Genomic DNA, 26,759 nt, shown 5'->3' with positions numbered 1-26,759 from the left:
AGAAAGTTACTAAAACTAAAATGTGTATGTATTTTTTTGTTTAGCTTCTACTGAAAGAGAGGTTTATTGCTATGTAGCATTTTGAAGTAAAAAAAATAATAATAAAAAAATGGTTACATTTAAAACGGTTGAACAAAGACTCCCGTAAATACAGACACGGCGTTTTTGTTTAAAGAGAAGTAAAATGGTCTATTTGCAACAAATTGTACATTTGCTGAAAATATGCCTCCTACTATCCTCGAAGTATCTTCTGCAATCAAAAACAATATGATAAAAGAATTAAATTTGGAAAAACATCTCTTTTGATTATAATTACCTACCTAAAGAATGGTTGAACATAAATGCAAATCATAATATTAATTAATATTTTTTATACCTACACCAATAAAGAATAATAAATAAACATGTATGATGTTCAACATTTTTTTTTAAATAGGAGGCCTTTGTTAAAATAAAAAAACAACACAATAAAATGTTATGCGTGTAATAATGTAAAAAAATAAGAAACAATAAAAAACACTTAATATAACAATAAATTACAATGATTCCATACTTATTTTATTTACAATAACTTTGGTGTTTTTAAGAAACATCAGACGTCACTTAGCGTTAGCATAATACATTATATTTTTTATAAGATTGTCATGTTTTGGTTAGTTTATATTATATTAATTATGTAATACTATAGGTATTTATGTTCAATTTATTTTTATTTTAAATTTTTAAGGCTTGTATAGACCGCTAAATAGGTTTACCGAATTATATCTTAATTTATAATAAAAGGGTCGGTCTGCGTTAAAAGTTATACGTTTAGGAACGACGCGCCCGGAGCGGAAATATACCGTAAATTCTGTAAAGATACAAAAAAGTACAATTAGAATTTAATATTTGTTAAAATTTAATGATTTGATAGAAAGGCCTCCTATTTTCAATGGTTACTTTGACGAATCTAAATAAAATGACGTTTTGTAAGTGTAATTGCACCGTCATAATATTATTAGTCTCTTTCGACTATGGCATACTTAACGAATGTATTTCAGTGGTTTTATTGAAAAAGTATGCTATAAGAATATTGAAAAATCAGTCTATTTCAAGTATATTCCAAAGATTTATAAACATTAAATATCGTTTAAGTTACAATACTTATAATTTGCACCATTTCCAATTATGTTAATTATTTTCTACGCTACACAACCTAATTATTTTACTGTATTAATGACACCAATATTAACCACAAATAAAATCATTTTTCCATGAACACGGTATTCCTAAGCCCAAACCGCTGAACAAACAAACGTAATACATATTCTAGGCGTTTTATTATCTTACTTTGGAAAAATCACCTAAAGCTTGAATTCTCCACTAAATAATTCAATACATAAATGTCTGAGCACAAAATAAAAGGGACGATCTGCTTCAAATATGTGTGCTGGCATTGGTTTTGTCCTTTTAGTTATTTTAAAGGCTGTAAAAAAATATAGCGGTAGGGATGTATAGAAGATTATTCTCAGTGGAAATCAAAATATTATAATGACACGTATTTTTATTACCCCTTGACATCATCGGTTTAAAATAGGTAAAATGAAAACCTCAAAAAATATATAAACTAATTGAAATTTATAATTTTGGAATCATTAGAAGCAATATTTGGAGATTTAATTGTTTGTCCTATGTAATAAATTTTATAGCTTTAATTTCTTCGTACTATTAACGTAGAAAAATTTGTTACCCAAACCAACAAACCTAAAGATCGGTACCGGGAACATTGACATTAATGAAACTAATTAGGTAAACTAAAATTCTGGACTAGTAAAATAACATAAAAATATACTAGATTTTATCAAGTGACATCCGGATCGGTAAATAAATAAGGTCGTATCTAGGACGTATTTAGCCTTCTAAAAAGGTGGTTTTTGAACTTATAAAAAAATCTTCACCTAGTCATGTCTAGTGACATGGATGGATGATTTAACCTGTCGTAGGTTTACTATATGATAATATGATTAAATGATTTGTGAATATACAGTGTGAGTCACGTTAAAGTGTACATATGAAAATAGATGAAACTAGAGCTAATTTTGTCGACAAAAAAGAGGTCAAAAATTTTTTGAGATTTTTTTTTAATTTTTTATCGACATTTTTTTCTTCCAATTACTTATTGTAAAGAAAACGTAATAACTGTTAAACTAAGCGGTATATCCTGATAAAATAAAAACAGTAATAATGCTAAATAACAGGCATTACTAAAAAAATACATAAAATACACAAAAAAGGCCAACAAATAATAAAAAATTATACTTTTTGAAAAAAATCTGCTTTTAAATTCGCGTTTTTTTGGTTATTTGATAAATTTCTCCAAAAAATGCCCCTATAACCGGTAGTTTTTATTACTTTGTATTATTCTCTATCGTATTACCTTTGTAAAACCAAAAATCGCATGTCTCTATCCCTATCACAACGTTTGCAATGATCGTTTGAACTAAGCCTCTCCGGGCGCGCCATTCAACGCTTCGTTAACAATGAAACTGAAAATGGCTCTAGATTTGTAATTTTGATAAAGACAAGTTAGATTTCAAATAAAAACAAAAGATTTCGAAGTAAAATAAGCATTTTAGTTAAAATTAAAATTGTCTCTACCTGTAGCGGAGAATAATGTTGTGGCAGGCCTTTGTTCAAACGATCATAGCAAATGTTGTGATAGGGATAGAGACATGCGATTTTTGATTTTACGAAGATAATACGATAGAGAATAATACAAAGTAATAAAAACTACCTGTTATAGGGGCATTTTTTGGAGAAATTTATCAAATAACCAAAAAAACACGAATTTAAAAGCAGATTTTTTACAAAAAGTATAATTTTTTATTATTTGTTGGCCTTTTTTGTGTATTTTATGTATTTTTTTAGTATCGCCTGTTATTTAGCATTATTACTGTTTTTATTTTATCAGGATATACCGCTTAGTTTAAAAGTTATTACGTTTTCTTTACAATAAGTAATTGGAAGAAAAAAAATTCTACAAAAAATTAAAAAAAAAAATCTCAAAAAATTTTTGACCTCTTTTTTGTCGATAAAAATAGGTCTAGTTTCATCTATTTTCATATGTACACTTTAACGTGACTCACACTGTAGAAAAGTTATTGTTTCAAGTTGTTATTAGTGCATTCAGTACACTGTTTTGCCAAATCATAATCAGTTGTAAAATTTGTAGTGGACGAAGGATTTAAGACGCAGAAATAGAATTGCTTATTTGTATCGATGGAAAAAAATAATCAGGTGATTTTTGTGTAATAGAAACAACTGATACGTAATTGTATGAATTTAGAAGACTGTTCCTTCTATTTATGTCACACTAAGACAACGTATTTTATCAAATTCAATTAACAATCACGTCCTTTTTTTTAATGGTGACTGTAATTAAGTTCCTATCTTGTTGAAATCTCATCAGACTAGTAGATACTTTCTCTCTATCTCTGCCTGCCTAATACCAGAGTAAATACAAATGAGTAGGTCATCTTCATAGAAACGCACCGAGCGCGGTTTGTATGATTGTGAGCGCGCGCCAATACGTAGGTATGCGGCGCGCACGCACACACTGACAAAATTCAGCGTACTTCACCGCTAATCCACGCTAAATTTTGTCAGTGTGTGCGTGCACGCCGCATACGTATTGGCGCGCTCACATACAAACCGCACTCGGGCGTTTCTATGAAGATGACCTACTCATTTGTATTTACTCTGCTAATACGCAGTAGATTGATTAAGATAAAGTTTCTTCTAGCTTCCCAGTTGATAATTAATTAGTTAAAAATGTTGGACTCACCACTAGCCGCGGCAGCCTCAGCGCCTTCCTCGTTGACTTCAATGAACGCCTTCTGGATAGCGTTGCTCACATACAAACCGTCTCCCTCACCCTTCAAGAGGTACTCCAGTCGGGCGTCTTTAGGCGAAAACAACTTTGTTACACCAATCTGGAAATGAAGATAATAATATTTAGCAAAAATAAAAGATAAAGAGAACTCTTTGAGTTTTGCTGATGAATAGCAGCTACCTCCTTATGACGTTATGCTCACCTTTAGCAGAACATCCTTCAAGTCAATAGTAGTTTCAATCTTGAATTTTGGCAGAAACACGTCAACGTCCGTATTGTACATGTTCTCTACGGCTTTGGCCAAAGCTGATGGGTCCTTAATTTTTTCTTCCAGTTCTGTCAGTCCATCAATCTTGTTGGGCAATACGATGAGGAACGCGGAGTCACCACCTTCGTAGTAAAGCTCCAATAACTGTAAATATATTTCATATTTTTATTTCAATTTCAATTTTGGGAAACAAAAGCTTGGTGGTACACGCTTTTATGTTCCGTTGCAAGTTAATTCTCTCGAATCAGATGATATGGCTTCTAATCTAAACCTAGCTAGAATACACACAGCGTATTGTAAGATATTGTATGTATCAATTAACCTTGTAAAATAAACTCGATTCTAATAAGTAGTAAAATTAATTTAGGTTGAGTCCCAGTAAGTATGACATCAGTTACTAGTGAAAACGTTAACAATAGCATTATCAGAGTTGGTTCGATCGTTTCAGCCAAACGACGTCGCCAAAGGCCTCCCCCAAGGATTTTCATAACGACTGGTCCTGTAGCCTTATTCACGTAACAAAACTTCAACGACAACAAAACATTGAGTTGCGATCCTATCGAGTAATCGTTCTATCAAAATGACCCTTGTGAACACGGATTTAGATCTGTTTTTCAATGGGACGACTTCGGAACGTTAGCGAGATCTACGTGAATTAGGCCACTGGACTGCCCACATCCAGTTTCTTTCAGCAACCTTCACCAGATCGTCGGGCCACCTAGCGTAGGAGCTTGCCCACACGTTATCAGAGTATCACATCTAATGAACTACAACTACCTTCGCTAGGAATCATGCACACGCGCGGTGTGACCACTTACCTGAGCGTCAAGTTCTTGGCTGGTGCCGTATTTGAAGTTGCCATTCTTGAACATGGTGGGCACTTGGATGGTCTTGTCCTTGGATACGTGGAAGTCCTTGTCTTTTGTCAAAGCCTTGTCGAACTGTTCCTCCCAGGTGCCCTGTTGGAGAATTTGGGGTATTAGATAATAAATACATAACCATACATTATGTCAGTGTGATAATTATCATAGCAGAAGTGAATTTTATTGTGACTGTCTTAAATTTTATGGAATAATTGATAATTCTGTTTAGTACTGTTGCTGTTGTAGTTGGACTGTTAGTACTGTTGCTGCGGCGCCCTTGGTTCAAATCTCTAAAGTTACTGTGGACACAAGATCTGATACAATACAGTGTACCAAATGTATATTAATTTGAATCTATTTTATTTTGTCCGTGAATTTACACACTAAAAGGCCATATTGTCACCACGATACAACGATATAACGGGTATTTGAAACATTAAGAGATAAATCAAAAAAAGCTCATTCACCTTGAAGTAGATCGCGTTAACAAGAACAGCTCTGGTATCTTCGCCTAAGGAATCGGGACTCACTAAATCTTTGATGCGCTTGTTAGTGTTATCTTCAACCTGGAAAACAAATTTCATTATTTATTATCAAAAATTGTAACTCTAAGGCTGGATTGCACCATCATTAACTTTGACAAACGTCAAAAATCTGTTAAACTCCATACAAAAAACACCGGTTATCGTCATAGTTACGGTCAAAGTTAGGTGGTGCAACTCGAGCCTTAATATTGTTCCTGACATCGAAAACGTGAGGTGCATGGGCTTCATGAACTTTCGCGGCGTTTAAAGCAATTTTTTTATTATTTGAAATCCTTGTAGCACCCAGAAAATCTAATGATACAACAAGTAAAACGGAATGGCGCCATCTCTTGGTTAGTTCTACTACACTAACCTATCCTTTACACAACCCAAATATGTCAAAACGGACGATTTATTCTGAGGTTAATATTTACTCTTGTTTGATTGAATCCCCCCTTAGACAGATAGTTTTAATTACCCAGGCGTTGATAGCGGCAGCAGCCTCGACGTTCTTGGCGAAGTCTACATTCTTGACGTCAGAGCTGAATACGTCCCTGGACATCTGAGCGAAGGTGCCGTTGAGCTCTCCATTGTTCGGGATGTAGATACGGTTGGCCACCTTCAGCTCGACGCCTTTGGCGGAGCGAAGGTTGCCGTTGACAAGAGTGAACGCGTCTTTAGTCTGTTGGTAAAAAATCCAAGTTGAAATTGCTTTCATCATCGTCATTATCATTTTCAGGACACATGGTAATGTGCCCTTTGAAATTGCTATAATTATTGTTTATTTCATATGTCCTCCCCAACCCATTTGACCAACAGTTCAGCTTGGGGAGTGTAGGACAATCCCTCATCCTCTATTTGCTTCTGGTATATTAAGAGTCGTGCGCCTATAGTCGAGACTAAATGGGTGAATATCAACAAACTCGTTTTTTGCCTAATTCCGGTGGCGAATTTTAATTTCCACTTTCCAAAACTTTTTTGTGGCAGAAATAATAGTAAATAACTTGTATTATTCAATGATATGGTAGAGATCAAAATATTATTAATACTTCTCGAGATATGTCAATTTGAAATTATCAAGAGCCACCGAAATTGTATTTGAGCCACCGGAATTAAGAACCAATCCACCGAAATTTATTTATACAGCGGACTTCGGAATGTTACGGATGATTGTCTCAAATTACTTATTTATTTGTAATCAATTAAGTATTATTATCCAGTAAAGATGTTTATAATTAAAAACAATATTCAGGCCTGTGTTGTGACCCTAAAAAAGCATCAAATCTTCCCACGTAAGTCGTAAAGTATTCACTTACTGAATACTTTATTATTTAATTTGACTGTTCGTCATAGCGACAAATTTGTCTATTTTGACACTAATAAATTTATTAATAATAAGTTCATAATGACAGGCAGCTCTTTACACCTGCCTCAAAGCATAAAATTAAAACTTGCTACATTGTTAGCTTATAATATTAACTGTGTTATTAACACAAAACAAGTAAATTCCACTTTTGATATTATTAGTAGAAATACTAATACTAATATTTCTGTGACGACCTCTGATTTAAACTGAGAGGGACGACAACAGACAGGTCTATTAAAGGATTTAATATTGTTCATCAAAATTTACAAGGCCTGGCTGGCAAAGAATTAGAACTAGAATTGTTTTTAAAAAAATACGATGTTCATGTATTATGTTTAACCGAACATTGGCTTAAAAATTATGAATTGATGTTTCATATAGGAAATTATAAAGTTTGTAGTTCGTTCACCAGGGAGTCTGCTATTAGAGGGGGGTCACTCATATTATTAAATAATCAATTTAAATACAAGGAAAGAAAAGACATTGTCTTACTCTCAGTCGAACGAACTATAGAACTTGCGTGTGCAGAGCTAGAGCAGTATATAATTGTAAGTGTGTACAAGCCCCCATCTGCAAATTACCAATTATTCGAATCCACTATGGAGGAGGTCTTAAAAAAGGTATTTAAATCAAATAAGAGAGTAGTTGTATGTGGAGATTTTAATATAGATTTATTAGATAATACTCAATATAAAATAAGATTCTTAAACCTTTTTAAATCTTTTAATTTATCACACCTTTTCAATGAGCCTACTAGAATCACTCCAACATCAGCTACTTGCTTAGATAACATTTTTTGTAACTGTGATATTCAAAGTAAATCAATAATTAATTGCCTTAGTTCAGATCATAGTGGACAATTGGCCACATTTGAACACCATCATGTCCCTAGTACAGTGGATGTTGTTTGTAGGCCAATAACAACTAACCGAATTGACAAATTTAAGAAAAATATTTGTGATGGTATTGATAAACTTATATTAGATGAAAATAATGTCGATCAAATTTATGAGGATCTATTCAGTGTTGTGAGTGAGGAATTCAAAACCACATTCCCACAGAAAAAGATCCGAATAAATTCTGTTAAATGTAAATTTGATGACTGGGCTACAACTGGCATTCACAAGAGTAGAAATAAAATGTATGAATTATATAGTCTTAAAGCCGATACGCAAGATCTGAGTGTTATAGAATATGTTAAAAATTACTCAAAAATATTTAAAAAGGTTTGTTTGGCTGCTAAATCAAATCATCTTCGAAACATGATTTTAAATTCTAATAATAAAGCTAAGGCTACGTGGAACATAATAAATAAACAAACATGTAAAAATAAATCGAAGGATAACACTTTTTCACTGAAAATCGGAAACGAAATTATAAATTCCGATACAGAAGTTGCAACCACATTTGAGACATTCTTCTCCAATATTGCGTCTGAAACAACTAAAGAACTGAATTCATCACCAGTTCTTGCAGAGTCTCTTTTAAAATCTAATGTCACCGAGTGCCAGTGTCTGCTCCAGTTCAGGCATATAGATTGTAATACAATAATTAAAACCTTTAGAGAATTAAATATGAAAAAAACTGAGGACCTTTGGGGAATCTCCGTCAGTATAATTGGAACAATTATTGACACCATAGCTCCTCACCTTGCATTCATCTTTAATACATGTATTGATCAAGGTTGCTTTCCTAGCTTAATGAAGTTAAGTAAAATAATTCCATTGTTCAAGGCTGGTGACAAATGTGACCCCTCTAATTTTCGACCGATTTCTATTCTACCAGTACTTAGCAAAATTTTCGAGAAAATTATTTTCCACCAACTTCTATCTCACTTCATTTTTAACAAATTATTACACAATAAGCAATTTGGTTTTACGAAAGGTAGAAGTACTACTGACGCTGGGGTAGCACTATTGAAACACGTCTTTGATGCTTGGGAGAGTAAAAAGGACGCTGTTGGTATTTTCTGTGATCTTTCAAAAGCGTTTGATTGTGTAGACCACCAAACCTTACTAAACAAATTGCGACATTATGGTGTTTCGAATAAGTCACTTGATCTGCTGAACTCGTATCTCACAGGCAGAAAACAAAAAGTTTGTATTAACGGAACTGAGTCTTCTGGAGCACCTCTTACTATGGGTGTGCCGCAGGGATCAATACTGGGACCTTTGCTATTTCTTATTTACATTAATGACCTTCCTTACTTTGTAAAAGATCTGTGTGATATTGTGTTATTTGCTGATGACACATCTCTCATTTTCAAAGTTGATAGAGGTAAAGTAAATTTTGACGATATTAATAACACACTCTCACAGGTTCTACATTGGTTCACTGTTAACAACTTATTGTTAAATGCAAACAAAACTAAGTGCATTAAATTTACCTTACCTAATGTGAGGCAGGTTTCCACGCAATTAATGGTGAAGAATGAACCATTAAATAGCATAAATTCCACAACATTCCTGGGAATCACTTTAGATGCTAAACTTCAATGGGGTCCTCATATTGAAACTTTGTCAAAAAGGCTCAGTTCGGCTGCTTTTGCAGTGAGAAAGATAAGGCAATTAACTGACATTGAAACGGCAAGGCTAGTATATTTTAGCTATTTTCATAGTATAATGTCATACGGCATATTGTTGTGGGGCTCAGCCGCGGACATTGAAACTGTGTTTGTTCTGCAGAAGAGAGCAGTGCGGGCCATTTATAACCTTGGACCCCGATTTTCCTTGAAAGATTTTTTTAAGGAAATAAACATACTGACAGTAGCTTCACAGTTCATTTATGAAAACCTTTTATATGTCCGCAAAAATATAGAGCAATTCACGAAAAAGAGCGATTTGCATAACTTTAATACAAGAAACAAAAATAAACTTGCCGTTCCAAATTTCAGATTGCATAAGATTGGTAATTCATTTATGGGAAAATGTATTAAATTCTTTAATAAATTACCACAAACTGTTGTAGAACTACCCATTCATAAATTCAAAGCACATATTAAAAGTACCTTAATGAAAAAAGGCTACTATAAAGTCGATGATTATTTAAAAGATAAAAATGTTTGGGATACGTTACTGCCTAGCTCGCATAAATATTTATAACTTTGTACATTTTAAAGCATGTAAACCTTTGAAAAAGAGGCTGACAATAGTGACTGAGTTTCTTGCGCTGCTTCTTCTCAGCACTGGCCCATTTATTGTCCTGAAGCAGTGGTAGGGTTAATATTGGGACGTGTAAAAGTGCTTTTTTTTAAGCCTATTTACAGAAAAAAAAAAAAAAAAAAAAAAAAAAAAAAAAAAAAAAAAAAATAGCCGACTAAGGAATCAAAATACTGGAGGGTGGGCTGCAGGATCTTTCCGGGTATTATACTACCATACTGGAACTACCAACCAGCCTGCTAAGCATGGTGATAACGGCAAAATCCCTCCATAGAGAACAAATCCAAAACTTTCTAGCTCTAGCCGCCAACAGCCCCGTTATTCTAGAGTCATCACAAAGACATCATACATGACCCTCAAACCCAGAAACCAACTCTAGTCCCGGGAGGGCGACCAACTGCCCCAGGTTGGTGTTAGGTTTATCTTCCATAAGTAAAAATATTGGTCCAGGCTAGCCAAGTTTTCATGATGGTATCATACCTATCCTATACTCAGAATTACGCAACTAATTATTCGCTAAAGACCATGCGAACTGGAGATTAAGTATGAAGATATTTCTAGATCTATACCTGCTACTGAACTAACACATTACATATTTGTGACAGGGTAATTTAACGGAAAACTATGCAAACCTAGCGACAATGAGCTAGATGAAAGTAGTACAATTAAGAAACGGAGGACTAAATCCAGCCAGCCTCATAGAGAGAGAAGGCTTAGCAAAAGATGCCAGAACTGTAAAAGCGTACTGAGCTGCACCCTAATAGTACTGCAAAAATCAAAATGTAGTAATCATTTTTAGACGAACAGGCAATTAATTTAATCACATTTGCATTCTCCGATCACCACACAGCTTATGACCGCAGTCTATGAAGGAACACTATCTGCGGTTGCGATCCTCATCAGTGAGGGACCGAGGAAGAAGAAGAAGTCATCACCGAAATAGAAGAATGCCGAATAAAAGATGCTCAAAAGCTGTCGACTGATGAAGCCTAAGCCACGACCAGTGCCAATCCAGCTCCAAAGCCCCACGAATTTTCATCTCGAGTGGCAGAATAGATTGCAACCTACGAGACTAGGGAAATTTTAGCTGTTTCAGGACTATTCTCATCTGTTTTTAAGATTCTGCTTAGTATCGATGTATAAATAGCTATCCAAGTCCTCACGCTGATACAAAGTGTATTATAGAGACGATTTTTTGTAATAAATCGAAAGTATGTATTTGCGAGGACCAAATTGAATATACCAACATGAATAACGAGGATAGCAGAACCATTTTGGTAAATGCCTAAGCTGCTAGGAGAGATTAAGTAAGAAGCACTACTAGTAATTAGGCTGAAGATCGAGATTATTCCGACACTTTAGCGAAGATATCCTAGACTTTAGCTTGAGTGAGATTAGAATGCCCTATTAAAAACAACAAGGTATGTACCAGGAGATAATGAAATCACAACTGAGCTTATGAAATCAGATGGAATGCTAGTACTAAAGTTCTCTTAAATACCACCATGTTTATTGGTCGATAAACCAAATGGAATGGAATGGACGTTGGCGATGGTCCAGAGTCAGGTGAGGCAGCTTTTTCCTGAAACATGACACTCTCGCTATCCAACATCCAGTCTCCCAGACAACCTCATTTTCGAAAAGACGTTCGTAATACTACGTACATATTTAATGCTGCGTCAAATTATGCAGAAGACTGAGGACTATAATCAGTCATTATTATTGGCCTTTTTGTACCTTCTTCGATTCGGTCAAGACCTGGGCTGTGCTACAGTCTCTTTAATGGCGTCAAATTGACTGTCGATACATGCAACTTCTGAAGTATTTGTATGAAAACTTCATCATATCAGCCCTCCCCCAAGATCAGAACTCGAAACTTATCTGATTGCTGCGAGGGTTCAGAGTTGGAGACACCATAATCTCTTAAAGTCTTCACTACCTCCCACTTAGAGGTTTTCAAGCTTCTGAGCTAGACCGAGCTCAGTATCAAGATACGGCGAGTACATCACACAACTTCGATTCACTGACGATATTGTAGTTATGACTGAGACCTTAGTAGACCTAGGTACAATGCTCTAGAGCCAATAAGACCAATTCCGGCAATAGATTCGCCACCGGAGCCACCGAAATTGCGCCACCGGAATTGAAAAACTGTTACAAAATTCAAATTATAAAGAAAACTATAATTCTGATCAATAATTTCTGTATGCAGATACAACAAAACACCAAACTTTAATCATGTTAAAGAATCGTTTAGCATCTAAGTAAGTAGCTTTCACTCATACACTTGCCAGCGAAATTGAAAAATTTTGTATTCCTATGCCGCTGATACAAATATTTACGGGTCTGCTGGAAAAACAATACCACAAGTCGCAAGTCTTTATAGCCCGATCAGGAGGACACAGCTGTGTGATGCAGGGAAGAAGAACTCTACGTCTCTCAAAGCTTCTTTGGAGAAGTAAGAGAGTGTCGAAATTGAGCCACTGTAATTGCTTTTTTTCGTGGGACAGTTTTGAAAGGCTATTTAAAACACTTAAAATATGAAATATCACATTTCTTTCATATCATTTGGAAGTCTTATTTAATGTATTTTATGGCTATACTATTTTTAAATTACTAGAATCCCCGAGAAAGAAGGAATAACACAATTTATGAGTAGAAATAGAGTTAGGACGCGCCACCGCTATTAGATTTTGGGTCTTTGAAAATTTTTTTAGTACATAAAATAACTAGGTACCTATTGTCCTGAAGACTTTGCTATCGTGTAAAACGCTGTATAAACTATATACAGAAAAAAAATCATCGCTCTAGTTACATTTCTCCCATCGATTCTCAGCTCCGCCGCGTAAAAAACGTGTTTGGGATATTCACCCAAATGAATAAATTACCATTGTAAATGATGACGGCATTTTAAATTATTAACAACACAGACACAGACGTCTGGGAAAATATTTATTTTCCATAATAATTACCTTCCTCCTACTGTACTCGTAACGTCTAGCGTATGCCTTTTGTTTTTACTACGTAATCCAACACATTTCAAAATCCAATTTGGATTAATTGTAGATAATGCTTCAGACTCCCATCACACACAAGCAAAACAAAAAGTTGTCTTCCGTCAGATTTTTTGCGAGCCACTAAAAATTTTATTGTTGGCAATTTTTTTCCAAAGTTCGCTACACCAGTGGCCATCTATTTTTATGGAGAACAATAAAGTTGGTGGGAATCTTTTTTATAATGGAACTATACTTACAGCTTCATCATTAGGCATGCCAATGGTCTTCAAGATTTCGTCGTGTGAGTCGCCCACCGAAGCCAGGCCGAGCTGCGCCAGAGGGGAAAGGGCAGAGAAACCCGACATCACCACACTTTTGCCGACATTATTTTTTGCTACCTCCTGTAAAAAATAATATACTTCATTAACATTAAGAATAATAGTATAAATAAGTCCTTAGCATACTCCGAAACTGGTCAGCCGTGTGACGTGTGTTGAGGAAAAGATATTTGTTTTCCTGTTAAGTATCTGTTCGAGATATTGGCATGTCAAGAAGACGGCATGTAAAATAAACGTGTATTATACCATCTATGTTAATTTTAAAAATCCTAGCCCATACAGTCAACCCAAAGTTTTGGTGATGATCAATGTAGTGCCGTTAACGCTAAGTAGCAAGTCGTGGAACTTGAAGAACGCGTGTACATAGCTTTATTTTTGTTGTGGAAAAGGAAGCCCTTTTAAAAAGTGTATTTCTACCTATGTCGAGTAAACTGTAAATAGACATAGCAATAAAATAAGGATGTTCTAATTCTATTGCTATTTACGAGTAAAAGTAGGCTTCAGAGCCCATCGGATCCAAAGCGAGTTGTCCACACGCCAAGTCACATATAATATAGCTTACTAAGTAGGTGCTAAGTGTTGTGTGGTGTTCTAAGTATTACATAACAGCTGTTGTCGGTGTTGTTGTTGTTGACATGACAACTTTTTGTCACGTTGTTCGTTCACGGAATAATTAGTCATGCAACGTGTTAAGCCCCCATGGTTATTTCCACAATATTGTTGTAGGTAACTATTGATTTTTGCTCTATAGGTCAGGTAGTGCAAAGCGTAGCTGCACCCTAGCAAAGCTTTACATGGATTGTTTTATTATAACTACTCAAGTTATTTTAAATCAATATCAGTATTTTAGCTGGCTTTATTAAATAACACTTTATAACCAAGACTTTATCATCATAGTTTCAGCCCTAGGACGTCTACTCCTGGACATGATTGACGTTTATAGCCTAGATGTGGCTTCAGTGTGCTTACCAGGAGTTTACGTTAGGTGTGCTTGCTAGCGACTGCGTAAAAAATGACATACTGTGTAGCGCCTACTTTCAAGAAATAAAATCTTCATAGATTTTTTTGACGTACTCGCTAGCGAGCACACCTAACGTAAACTCATGGTAAGCACACATATTCCCTAATTTGCAAATGTTTATCATCAACGTTGTACTTAGTTATTATGGATTAAAAGTTCAATCAAATGTTTCGCATGGAATTGTCTTTATTTATATTCTATCATCGACAGCAGAATACCGTTTATAAAAAGTACCCGTTGCCACTGTAACGACAAAATCCCCAAGTGAAAAGCTAATTCCAGATTCTCTCGCAAAATATTTCCAACCCTTTTCCTGTTCCGAAGTGGATTAGGGAATCACATTCCAATGGCTGTGAAATTTAATTTACTCCGTGACGTAATGCTTTTTATTTGACGTTTCGTCCTTTCTATTTTGATGACGTCTTGCCTTTTTTATTTGCCGATTGATGTCACAATATTCAAAGCTACATGTATCATTAGATATAGGTAATGAGGATATTCTACACTAAGGGCCCTTTCACGAGTAAAGTGTAGTTATTACTTCCTGATTAACACAATTTGGCAAGTTAAAGTAAGAAGTATTTTACCGTCAAAGTCGTGTTGGCTGTAATGGTTTTGTAGCTACTCGTGACTTTAAGAAATGAGTAGACTACTTGACACTTCACTCAGAGATGCAAGTGAACGAGGTTCTAAAGCTTCAACCAGATCAACGCGTGCAGATCGCCGTCGCCGGCGCGATCATAGGCCAATGACAGGTCGCGCGACCCATGACAGTCTGCGCGATCTGTAATGAGGGCTGTCGTTTTTATACTTAACAGTTGGCACCCCTGGCGATTGACAGGACCTTACTCTACAGTGGCGCCATCTTGATGAGTGGAAATACGATAGTCCTCCTACCACTTTCGCGCTCACCAGTTGGTGCCATTGTCTTCGCTACTAGCAAGTGACAGGACCTTACTCTACAGTGGCGCTAACTGGTGAGCGCTAAAACGATAGCCCTCATTGGCCTATGATAGCGCCGTGATCGCGCCGGCGATGGAGATGCACGCGTTGGTGTGGTTGAAGCTTAAGGTGTGTCTATGTTCTCACAAAATATACGTTATACAAAGCTCTCTAGTTTTGTATTTGCAATAGACTATTTTATTAAGCTCTACTCAAAATAGAGATACCTTACACGCTTAAGAGCTACAAATAAACTCTAGTTTGAGCTACCTAGCTTTCTCTTGTTTGCTAGTTGTTATTTTGTTAACAAGAGATTACGCCAATTAAACAGTTATAGTATAGGCAAATGCCGTAGGTTAACTATGAATATTTCATCAGAATAAAGATTAGTATTTTAAGAAATTGCATTGTTCACAAAACTTTCGTATTGTAAAATCGAACTATACCTACAATAAATAAAATTATTCCTTTGCTACACTATACCACAGATACACAGGCCTGCAAAACTAAATAAGCACACTTAAAATTGCAATAACTTTTTAAGCACCTACCTACTAAGGTATACTTTCGAAATAAAAAGGACTTGACAAATAAAAGAGTTGTATTATAGTATCAAAGAAAAGTGATATTTTTTTTTTAATTTTATTTCGATAATAAGTATCTATAGTATAGTTTAGAAAAAAATGAAATGTTAAAAGTAGTTAGGTAGTAGGTAGGTAACTACTTATTTTTGCAGACCAATGAGCAATGTAAAAAGAACAAGAAAAAACCGGCCAAGTGCGAGTCGGGCTCGCACACCGAGGGTTCCGCCGTACAAACGTAGCGGTTTACAATTTATGACGTATTAAATCAAATTACTTACTTGATTCCGTTGCGAGTAGTGGCGAATTTCAAAATATGCGGTATGATTATTTTTTATTTTTCCTATATTTGCATTATAGGTAGGTACCTACCTCAGCGTTTTGAATTTTTGCGTTGATTTAGAATTTCTCACAGTTTAGAGGCAATTAGATTTAAGAAGTGTTTGATATGAATTTCAACTTTAATATCTCTACGCGTTCATGTGAAAAAGGGTAGGTAGTAAGTTTATAATTATTAAAAAAATATTTTATGTCATGTAAGCAAAAATAATATTTTAAATTTTATATAACTTCAAATTTATCATTTTCGCAATTTTTCCTTTATCTGTACTATATAACGTTGCTTCGTGCCGAATTTCAAGATTCTGAGTTCACAGGAAGTACCTTGTAGGTTTTGATTCCCTAGCGTGTGACGGAAATTCGTCTAAGGTGTCATATAAACTGCTGTATCTTTTGATCGCGTTAACTTAGAAGTTTGATTTTTTTACTTCTTAAAGGGACAATAGATCTAGGTATTTGGTATAAATTTCAATTTGATACCTTTATTCGTTCGTGAGAAATAAGGTAGTAAGTTTCATTTTATTAAAATATTTTTATTATATTATATAACTAAAAAAATGTAATTTTCGCAATTTTTCCTATATTTGCATTATATGACAATGCTTTATGCCAAATTTCAAGATTCTGAGTTTACGGGAAGTATCCTGTAGGTTTTGATTCCTTTGCGAGTGTCGAAAATTTGTTGAAAATATCGACATAATCGGCTGTATCTTTTGATTGGCTTGGCTTAGAAGTTTGATATTTTCACAGCTTAAAGGGACAATAGACCTGAGTATTTCATGTGAATTTCAGCTTGATACGTTCACGCGTTCTTGAGATAAAGGGTCTTGACAGACGGACGGACGGACAACAAAGTGATCCTATAAGGGTTCCGTTTTTTCCTTTTGAGGTACGGAACCCTAAAAATTATACTCACACTAAAGAGTTTAGCTGTGAATTGGTTGTTTCCATCGACGAGGAGTTTCTGCGTGCTGGCATCGTCGGCCATGGCCTGGGCCAGAAGGGGCAATACTGAAACAGGAATAAAAATAATAAGTACAGTTAAATACAATAAACAACCTATTTAAGTGTATATTAAGCGACCTGGAAAGGGCCTTAGTACTGAGGGCTAAATGTGTGAGTTTACATCAAACGTGCTCACTAGTGAGCGCGTAAAAAAATGACAACGTATGACAGCGCCCCTAGCGGAAACGTTTAAGAACTAAAATTTTCATAAAAAATTTTAACGCGCTCACTAGTAGCGGCCTGCACCCAGCGCCTTTGCTACCTTTTCGAGGCCATGAGTGTGGTTCTTCTAAAATGCAATATTTTAAAGAAGTCTTGCCTTACAACAATGATACCTACCTACTACTCGTACGTTACTCATTTTTGTCGGAGACCATAAAAAATGCCTGTGTCTGATTTTATTTTCCTCATAATTTTCCACGAGTTGCTTGTTATTTATTTTTAAAAGATCATCAAAAACTTATTTATTTTTAAATGATTATCGTTACTACCCAGTCATTTATCTGTAAAAGTTATCGTTAAGCAAACTATGTCAGTAAGATTAAGCTTGAATCACGTAACATTTCTCCTTATGGTGGAGATACATTGGAGTGATTAATTGTAATTGAACTTCAAGACCATTTAGGTACGATTTTTCAAAAAATTAAAGGTATACAAAATCCCCAAGTAAAACTTTAATAAAAAAATATATCTGTTTGGGCTTTATTTTTTGTGATCTTAAGTGTTGCTTTCAATGTGAATAAAAAACAAGACAAACGTTATTATAATTCAATCAGACATTATTCTTTAATTTTAAATATTTTTTTTATGCAAGACAAGAAATGGTCTTAACGTTTTGCACTTAACATTAAAAATACATTAAGTAGAAGTATCTTTGAGTGTTTACTTGTGTGGGTAGGTAGTTAGTTATCAAATGTAAAAAAAGAACGTTACAAGAAAGTGATGTAATGTTTACCCACCTTTTAAATTATTACTTATTACCAAGATAATTTTTGAGACGGGTTAAGGTCAATGTCAAGTCAATGTTTATCTACATTGTTTTTTATTTGATGATTCTAATAATTTGTTTCGATTTTGTTGTTTGTCTGCTTAAAAAAAGTTATTATTACAGTTGAAGTTTTTTTTAGAAAAAAGTAATTAATGTGTCGAATGTTTATTGATATATAATTAGATGCACAGTTTGCACAGTTTTGGATCTCAATACAAGAATTTAAAGGCGGGTAGATGCATTTCTGTTACAAAAATAAAATTATGAATATTTATTTTTACATTTAGAACTGGTTTGGACGCAGATTTTAATACGGTGTTTTTATGTTGGATGCTCCGCTGTTGCTAGGTTTAGTTCATAAACAACAGGAAATAAAATAAAAAATCTTTGTTGATACCTACCCGCAGTAATTACTTTTTTAATGCACTTAACATTGAAAATACATTAAGTAGAAAAGTGTCTTTGAGTGTTTACTTGTGTGAATAGTTAGTTATCAAATGTAAAAAAAGAACGTTACAAGAAAGTGATGTAATGTTTACCCACCTTTTAAATTATTACCACGATAATTTCTGAGCCGGGTTAAGGTCAATGTCAAGTCCATGTTTATCTACATTGTTTTTTATTTGATGATTCTAATAATTCGTTTCGATTTTGTTGTTTGTCTGCTTATAATAGTAAGAAGTAATTATTACAGTTGAAGTTTTTGGCTTTTGTCGATTTATAGAAATAAAGCTCGATTTAGCTTAAAGCTTAGATGACTTGCAACTTTGCATCTTAGAAAAAAGTTATAAATGTGTCGATTGTGCCAATTAGATGCACAGTTTGCACAGTTTTGGATCTCAATACAAGAACGTAAAAGCGGGTAGATGCATTTCTGTTACAAAAATAAAATTATGAATATTTATTTTTACATTTAGAACTGGTTTGGACGCAGAATTTAATAGGGTGTTTTTATGTTGGATGCTCCACTGTTGCTAGGTTCGTTTAGTTCATAACAACAGGAAATAAAATCAAAAATCTTTGTTGATACCTACCCGCAGTCATTACTTTTTTGCAAGCTAACGATTATGCAAATTCATTCGCATTAATCAATCAATGCATAAGACCCATTGGTTTTTGTTTCTAAGACTGAGAATTTGATTGGACTTAAAAAAACAATGAGACATGTAAGGGCATCTCCAAGGGCATTTGACAACATGTAAGAACTAATCTTAATTGGAGGTTAGTCAGAATATTTATACTAATAAAGATATTTTTGATTTTATTTTGATCAAATCGAAAATATCTAGATAAAATCGAGATTTTAATCAAATGAAATAAAAAATGCTGTAAAGTTTTATCAAAATGTTATAAATAATTTAAGTAAATTATTTGCTTTTACAATTTTATAATAACCGCAGTCTCGACAATCGCTGAGCCGTTGGCGGTTACAAAAAAATATCAAACTACCCACATTTTCAAAATTGTTATATTAATGTCGGTACTTAAAATATCATCGATTGTATCTACATAAAAACAGCAGACTATACAATGGCTGTGTTAAAACCGGTCTCACCTTGAGACTCAGGTTCACAAACAAAGGGAATCCCAAGTTTGTATCACTACGTGTGATGTAAGTCGATATACAATAATATACTGTAGTATAACTAGGTACAACACGCTGTTAATAGACTGTAGCCGTACTACTTCAAATTAGGAACCTTATTATGCATTACAAAACAAAACACTACAGCACTACAATATGAGTTGTAGTCATAATGTAGGTAGTCAAGACAATCATTATTACAACTTTAAAAACTAAATTTAAAATAAAAATAGTGAGTTGAGAACAATTATCATGGGAAATGTAAAGAAAATTAGTTAAAATACCGTTAAAATTACGTTTAAGTACCGGTTTTTAACAACAATATCTATATCGAGGGTAAACGTAAATACTATAAAAAGCCGGTAGCGTGATAAAACTCAAGGTTATAAATGCATTAAAATATAGAATTCAAAGTGTGGTAATAAACGATTTGAATGATTGAAAACTGCATGAAATGAAGTTATAAAATCCCGATTAAAATATCAATTTACACAATCACATTGAAAACCGTGATAATTACGATGCAAATTTACGCAAAAATTTACTCAAATAGAAATTATTTATTGTGTTTTGATTATAAAAACTAAAAACTGGATATTAAAAATATAAAAAAGTAATGTACTTACAGCAAATTAATAACTTCATTGTGTCTTGTTCGTGTAACTACTGGACTCACACTGAACGGTCGCGCCGTTGGGATTCTTTTAAATAACTCACACATCACGCGCCACAGTGGTTCTGTAACTCAGTAACCCTTCTTGTTCACACTAATGCAATTAAGCTCATTATTTTGTTAAAGTTTATTACATTTATTTTATTTTATTTACTAGGAAAACATACAGCTTATATTATAACACACGTAGCAAAAAACGAGTCTTACACAAGCCTAGAAGGTTTCACTGCTAATTTTTAGCTCAATTCTTCTGTTTTATTGATTGTAGTGTATTTCTTCATAGGATTGGACACTTTTCATCACCTATCACCACTATTGGTAATGTGACATGCAATAAACAATATACCTAAGTAATAAAAAAAAAAAATCTTCGTCATCATCAGGTCAGTTAGTCCCGTCGACTAATAAGACCCTCTTTAATTTTATCAGAGATAAAACAAATGGTGGACTTGACCGCTGTTGACGAAACCTAGAGGAAGAGTCGGAGTGGTGACTGTGTATTTCGTTGAAAAGTAGTCCTAAACCAAGAATACAATCAATTTTTTTTCAGATTCCTACGAAAAAAAAATACTATTTTGTTCAATTAACAACAATGTGTCTTATGTTATAAATGTGTTTTTTTAAGATGTTTTTTTTTAATTAAGAAATAACACTTCTTCTGTTTTTCATTGTTTTATTTAATAAAAAAATTACGTAAATGTAGTTTTAAAGGAAAACCACACTCCCTCACAAGATTGATCCTACTGGTATTTTTTGTACAACATTGTATGTATTTGTTGACTACCATCCATACAAATAAAAAAGTTCTGAGAATACGAGTATACCCGTTTATAGAAAATAATCCAGAATATCTTTATCTTGTTTCAGAATAGCTGAATTAACAGAATAATTAATGATATTCAGAATCTAAGCATTTATTTTTATACATAGCCGTTTTGTAGGAAAATAATTATTACTTATTTGTTTAGCAGATTTTAGGTGTTAGGTGATTTTTGTCATTGAACTTTTATGATTAAATAGTTGAAGGAGACATTGAAATTCCAAGTGTACTAATTTGAAAAGGTAATTATACCGCTTATCTTTACACAATTTAAAAGAAAATTGGTAAATTAATCTTAAATGTTCGTTACGACCAATTTCTGTAACTACCTTCTAAAATATTTTATCACAGGAATATTGCAATTTGCTATTTCATAATTTAGTTTTTATTCTATAAAGTATAAGACCTTTTATCCTTTAAACCTACTCAGTTCCCGAAGGATGCCTGCAGTAGTCGTGTGATAAATAAAAAATAAAAGCGCTTTTTAAAAGACTACCTGCAAAAATAAATGTGTTTTTTGTCTATAATAGAAGCGTACCTACGCTTGAATACCAGGAAAATAGTAGATTTAGATAATCCTATTATTAATCACTGCTAGCAATTTTTTACAGGAAATGTTTGCAAGGTAAATCAGAGGCAATTGATTTTAGTAATGCAAAGACCCCATGACGTCAATGAGTTTAAAGGTGTGGTGCATCCTCAGGGTGCATCAGTAAATAAATACTGTTGGCACACTGTTGGCGAACGAAAGTAGGTTACATTTAGTAGTGATGTCACAGAATAATGTAATGTGGTTATTCTGTGACGTCACTATTAAATAATGGTGACGTATGATGACGGATTGACATGATTATCGTAAAATTTATTAATTTGAATTCTATCAGTAGAAATAAAGGCAGGACAATAGCTTTGTACCGTTTATCTAACGAATATGATCTGATCATATTGAAAGTTAGGAAATAGGTAGGTAGTTAGATACATAAAAATTAATAAAACAAATAAAATGGAAAATGCCATTGGGAACATGTATGTAAACACCACGAATTTGAATTAATATAAAGTTAATTTAAGCACTAGGTAATGTTGTTATCAAACGTACAAATTCACATAAGTGAATTCACAAAAAATACCTAGTATTCCAAGTTTGCTCGTAATAGGTACGTAGCAAAAACTCACTGTTATTGGTCTGAAACAAACAAACAAAAAAATCTTGCGCGAAAACTCTGGAACGAAACAACCAGAGGTTGAAAAATCTACATTCAAGTTACTCACAATTAGCACCTAGATACAAAACCAATTAACTATTGGATAAACTCTATTACAATTTTAGCATAACCTGTACCAAAGTCAAAGTCAATGAACGTTATACAAAACTGGTTTAGTCATTCTCAATAGCAAAGAAAATAAAAAAAAATGCGCGCTGCCTCAGCTAATAAGACGAGGCATATGATTTTTTATGTTTTTATTGGTCTGTAATGTAATTTATTTAAGTGCTAGTAATACATTAGTTCCCAAGAGCGGCTGGAAACTAGGGAATTTCTACTATCACTACGAGCTTGTTCCGAAGAGGTTTTAGTCATTCAAGACTTTTTTATTACTTTTGCAGGTTTAAAAAAAATATCACCAATAGATGCAAAGGAGGTATAAGACCATATCTAATGTTTTGCATTTATTTTTAAATTTAGGTATTATAATATTCAGTTTTCAATTTTTTTCTTCAATGCAATTAGGTTCTTGTCTTTGATTTTATAAGGATTTAATGAACAATTCATAGAATGCTTTAACTTTAACAGGTTTCTCGGTACATTCAAAGGTTTTATTTTCGAAGTAATACGCTAAGTAAATAAAGCAAATGAAAGGCAGAAAATGTTTCTGAGATCTAGTAGATAACGAAATTAGACTTTTTATTTTATAGGTATCTATTAGGTAAATGAAGTTCTTTTAACATTTTAAAAAAAATTGTTAAACTCACCTTGTGACTGTTTATTGACTAATTATTAAGGGTTTTGGAAATGTTGTAGGTATCTGCATTTATGTAGTTTTATGCTATTGATGACATTAATAAAATGAGTAAATTCAAATATAGGTCCAAAAACCCATTTATTTAGGGCTTGGGCATAGAAACGGGGAGCCAGCCCTATCTCTTGTTTCAGCCACATAACCACCTGAAGTGTCTCACTCTTTCTAAACAAAAAATATATAACAAAGGCGTAAAAAATCTTAGACATTTGTTAAAAAAAGAATAAACTCTACATGCGACTAGTTACGTCAAGTAACAAATTCACCGGAGTCTGAGAGACCCCTGGTAGGTTAAGGGTTCAGTATAAAGAAGATACTGAACTAAAATGATATAATATTATTATCAGCCAAGACTACTCCTCCAGAGTGTTCAAATACCGAGTAAATACTCATTTTCGTAATATTGGCTTTTTCCCTAATTTTTGTGACCACTTTATGTAGAAATATTTTACTTAACTTCTTCTTCTTCCTCGGTCCCTCACTGATGAGGATCGCAACCACATATAGTGTTCCTCCACAGATTGCGGTCATAAGCTGTGTGGACGTAACTTTGCGTGGCAAAATACTCTCAGGTCAATATTATTATACCTAGACTCTACCTACACACGCGGTAGCGTGTCAAGCCAAGTTCAAGCAAAGGAACTGGCTAGCCAGCGCCGAGTGTAATATAATAACCACTTGATGCCACTTTTGAACCTTCTCTAACTCAAAACCTATTTAACGTAAACACATAAAACTATGTGTGCTTATCTAGAAATTAGCATATTTTATTCAGTCTCGAGTAGATCACGTTGTAGGTATTCCTCATGTAGCCTCGTAATGTAAAGTGCGTATTGTCTTGGAGCATTGTTGCCTTGCATTGGTTCAGTTTGAAGTTTATGGACGTCGTAAAACTGAATGACCGTAAACCGTTTACGTAATCTTGGGAAAACTGATATTATTATATGACTAGCCATTGCCGTGGTGATTGTGATACCTAGTCAATAAGTTTCAAAGTGCCTACTTAAGCGTGTAAATTTCTAGCCCCTACACTAGTTACTTTACTTTTTGCCCCATTGTTTATTAAATTATCGTATAGTTTGATAAAACCTAGAAGTCCCAGGTTCGATTCCCAGTGAGAACAAAATTTTTGTTAGTGGTAGGGCTTGTTCTAAGTCCGTCTGGATAGCAACCCCAATCTTACCTAAGTCTGTCGCCGTAACGACAATGTTGTATTCTGGCAGATAGAGGTAAGTTGAGGATTCCGGGGAAGCTTGTTCCACCCTCAGCTTGTTCATTACTTTCTATCAGGTGAGATACAGGCCAAGGCTTACTGGTTGTGTATAAAAATAAAAAACAAAATTAAAATACCTATTTGAGATAAAATGTTTCCTACAAAAGTGTTTTTATTTTCGTATCATCATGATACGTCACATTTAATTTTGCAAAATCCGAGCGCTGTCGGTAGGTGATTCGTAATTTGCAGATACCGTATCGAGATCGGAATCGAGTCGTCTATCCGTGGAACGGTCGAAGTTCTGAGCGAACCGACCGGGGCAATGAATGACGACGTCCGGGGCAATTAGGGAGATAATACGCGAGCAACTTGATATAATACGCGAGCAACTTGACATTATACGCGAGCAACTTGCGCTACCACTACAGTTTAATGGCCGATCGCTTTATTTATGAGGATTTATGCGCATTAAGATTAAACTAGTGGAACGGTACGGATATTCTTGATTCATAAGATGTAAAACTGCTTGAATCTTCGGAGATTATTTGGGTAAAATATGAAAGCTCTATTAGTTAAGCAAACAGCTTAACTAATAGAGCTTACATTATTCTTATGTTATACTAGCTTTTGCCCGCGGCTTCACCCGCGTGAAATTTAGTTTGTCACAGTCACAGATCGTCATAATTTATAGCCTATTTATGTTATTCTGGGTTATAAACAATAATACTGTAAAGTTTCATCAAAATCCGTTCTGTAATTTTCGCATGAAAGAGTAACAAACAAACATCCAGACATTCAGACATCCACACAAACTTTCGCATTTATAATATTAGTAGGATAGTACTTGTATGTTGTATACTCATAGGTTGTATAGTACTTGTAGTAGACATAAAAATAAATATTTGCAACAATATGCAGTCGTCTGCACCTAAACTTAAAAAATACGAACACCTAGGCTGAGTTAAGACAGACGTGCTCGGGGCAGGGCACCGACGAGATAGTCAGACGCGGTGAGGAAGACGGTGCCGCGGTGGGTGGATGCTTGCATCGTGCGGTCCACACAGCTTATGACCGCAGTCTGTGGAGACAAACCATATGTGGTCGCGATCCTCATCAGTGAGGGACCGAGGAAGAAGAAGAAATTAAATTTTCTATTATTTGATTTCCATTATGTTACGACTATACTACGCTCTTTTGACAAAGTGCTGTGCGCTTACCATGAGTTTACGTTAGGTGTGCTCGCTAGCGACTGCGTAAAAAAATGACATTAATTATATGACATATTGTGCAGCGGCCCTAGTGGCTACTTTCAAGAAACAAAATCTTTATAGAGATTTTTGACGTACTCGCTAGCGAGCACACCTAACGTAAACTCATGGTAGGTACACTGGTCTCTTTGTCAATTTTGACTGCCAAAGCGATTGTTCTCAAACCAATGCTCATTAAACATAATCTTTGATTGTTTACAAGTAATACAGCTGTATATTCCTCAACAGGCCTAAATGCGAGTAATTGGGCCAGCCCACTTACGAAGTACGAGTATTTTGGCCACAAGCCATCAATTACGTATTGTTGTTCCGGCTTGAAGGGTATAATTATAGGCAATATGGCGGCATTAACATCTTAGGCTGGGTTGCACCATTTTACTTTAACTCTAACAAACGTCAAAAATCTGTCAAACTCCATATAATAAGTACCGGTTATCGTTATAGTTAGGTGGTGCAACTCAGCCTTATTCTTTAGGGTTGAAAATGAAATCATGAGTACAAGAAAGTAAATTATCTAAACATACAATTTAACACGAGTCCTTGTTGTTAAATGCCAGGAAAAACCAATATCAATGTAAAGCAATAATATAAAATAATGAAGAATTTTAAAACAATAACAATAAAATTAAATCGTTAAAAATACTTGCTCCATGCATTTAAGTTAGGAATTTAATATTTATGTATATGTTACTGTAAAAGCTCGAATTGCAGTAAATCCTAAGATATTCCAGTAAAACCTAAGATCTACCAATTCCTAATGGTAAATGTCCCAAAAGGTTTGCGATTCGAACTCTTACCAACATTTCGTTGGTAAATCTTAGGATTTACATTAATGGCACGGTAAATGTTGAAAAACAAAACAAGCATTTTTGACAGGTAACAATCGGTCTTATCTACGCATTACATGAGCGCAGCCTT

At 34.2% G+C, this 26,759-nt stretch overlaps 1 protein-coding gene across 25 annotated transcripts in view; it reads right to left on the bottom strand.

The window, feature by feature from the left end:
* The window catches only part of LOC135088587 (alaserpin-like), a 39,139-nt gene extending 18,597 nt beyond the window's left edge, over window positions 1–20,542 (bottom strand). For 22 of the 25 annotated variants that reach the window (XM_063983475.1, XM_063983482.1, XM_063983480.1 and 19 more), the window contains exons 1-8: window positions 20,472–20,542; window positions 17,184–17,278; window positions 13,304–13,447; window positions 6,005–6,208; window positions 5,470–5,568; window positions 4,958–5,098; window positions 4,074–4,283; window positions 3,824–3,971 (exon numbers count right to left, since the gene is read on the bottom strand). In XM_063983475.1, the coding sequence (XP_063839545.1) occupies window positions 3,824–3,971; window positions 4,074–4,283; window positions 4,958–5,098; window positions 5,470–5,568; window positions 6,005–6,208; window positions 13,304–13,447; window positions 17,184–17,278; window positions 20,472–20,490 (1,060 nt within the window). In that variant the 5' untranslated portion in view covers window positions 20,491–20,542. Of the gene's footprint in view, window positions 1–117; window positions 251–468; window positions 851–1,328; window positions 1,466–3,823; window positions 3,972–4,073; window positions 4,284–4,957; window positions 5,099–5,469; window positions 5,569–6,004; window positions 6,209–13,303; window positions 13,448–17,183; window positions 17,279–20,471 lie in introns of those variants that run through there. The other 3 variants (XM_063983472.1, XM_063983474.1, XM_063983487.1) reach the window with 3 other exon arrangements.
* Window positions 20,543–26,759: the final 6,217 nt, after the last annotated feature.

The sequence above is a fragment of the Ostrinia nubilalis genome, chromosome 4 (genome assembly GCF_963855985.1).
Source record: "Ostrinia nubilalis chromosome 4, ilOstNubi1.1, whole genome shotgun sequence".
Lineage (NCBI taxonomy): Eukaryota > Metazoa > Arthropoda > Insecta > Lepidoptera > Crambidae > Ostrinia > Ostrinia nubilalis.
Note: the sequence above shows the minus strand (reverse complement) of the source record. Positions and strands in the feature narration are given on the sequence as shown.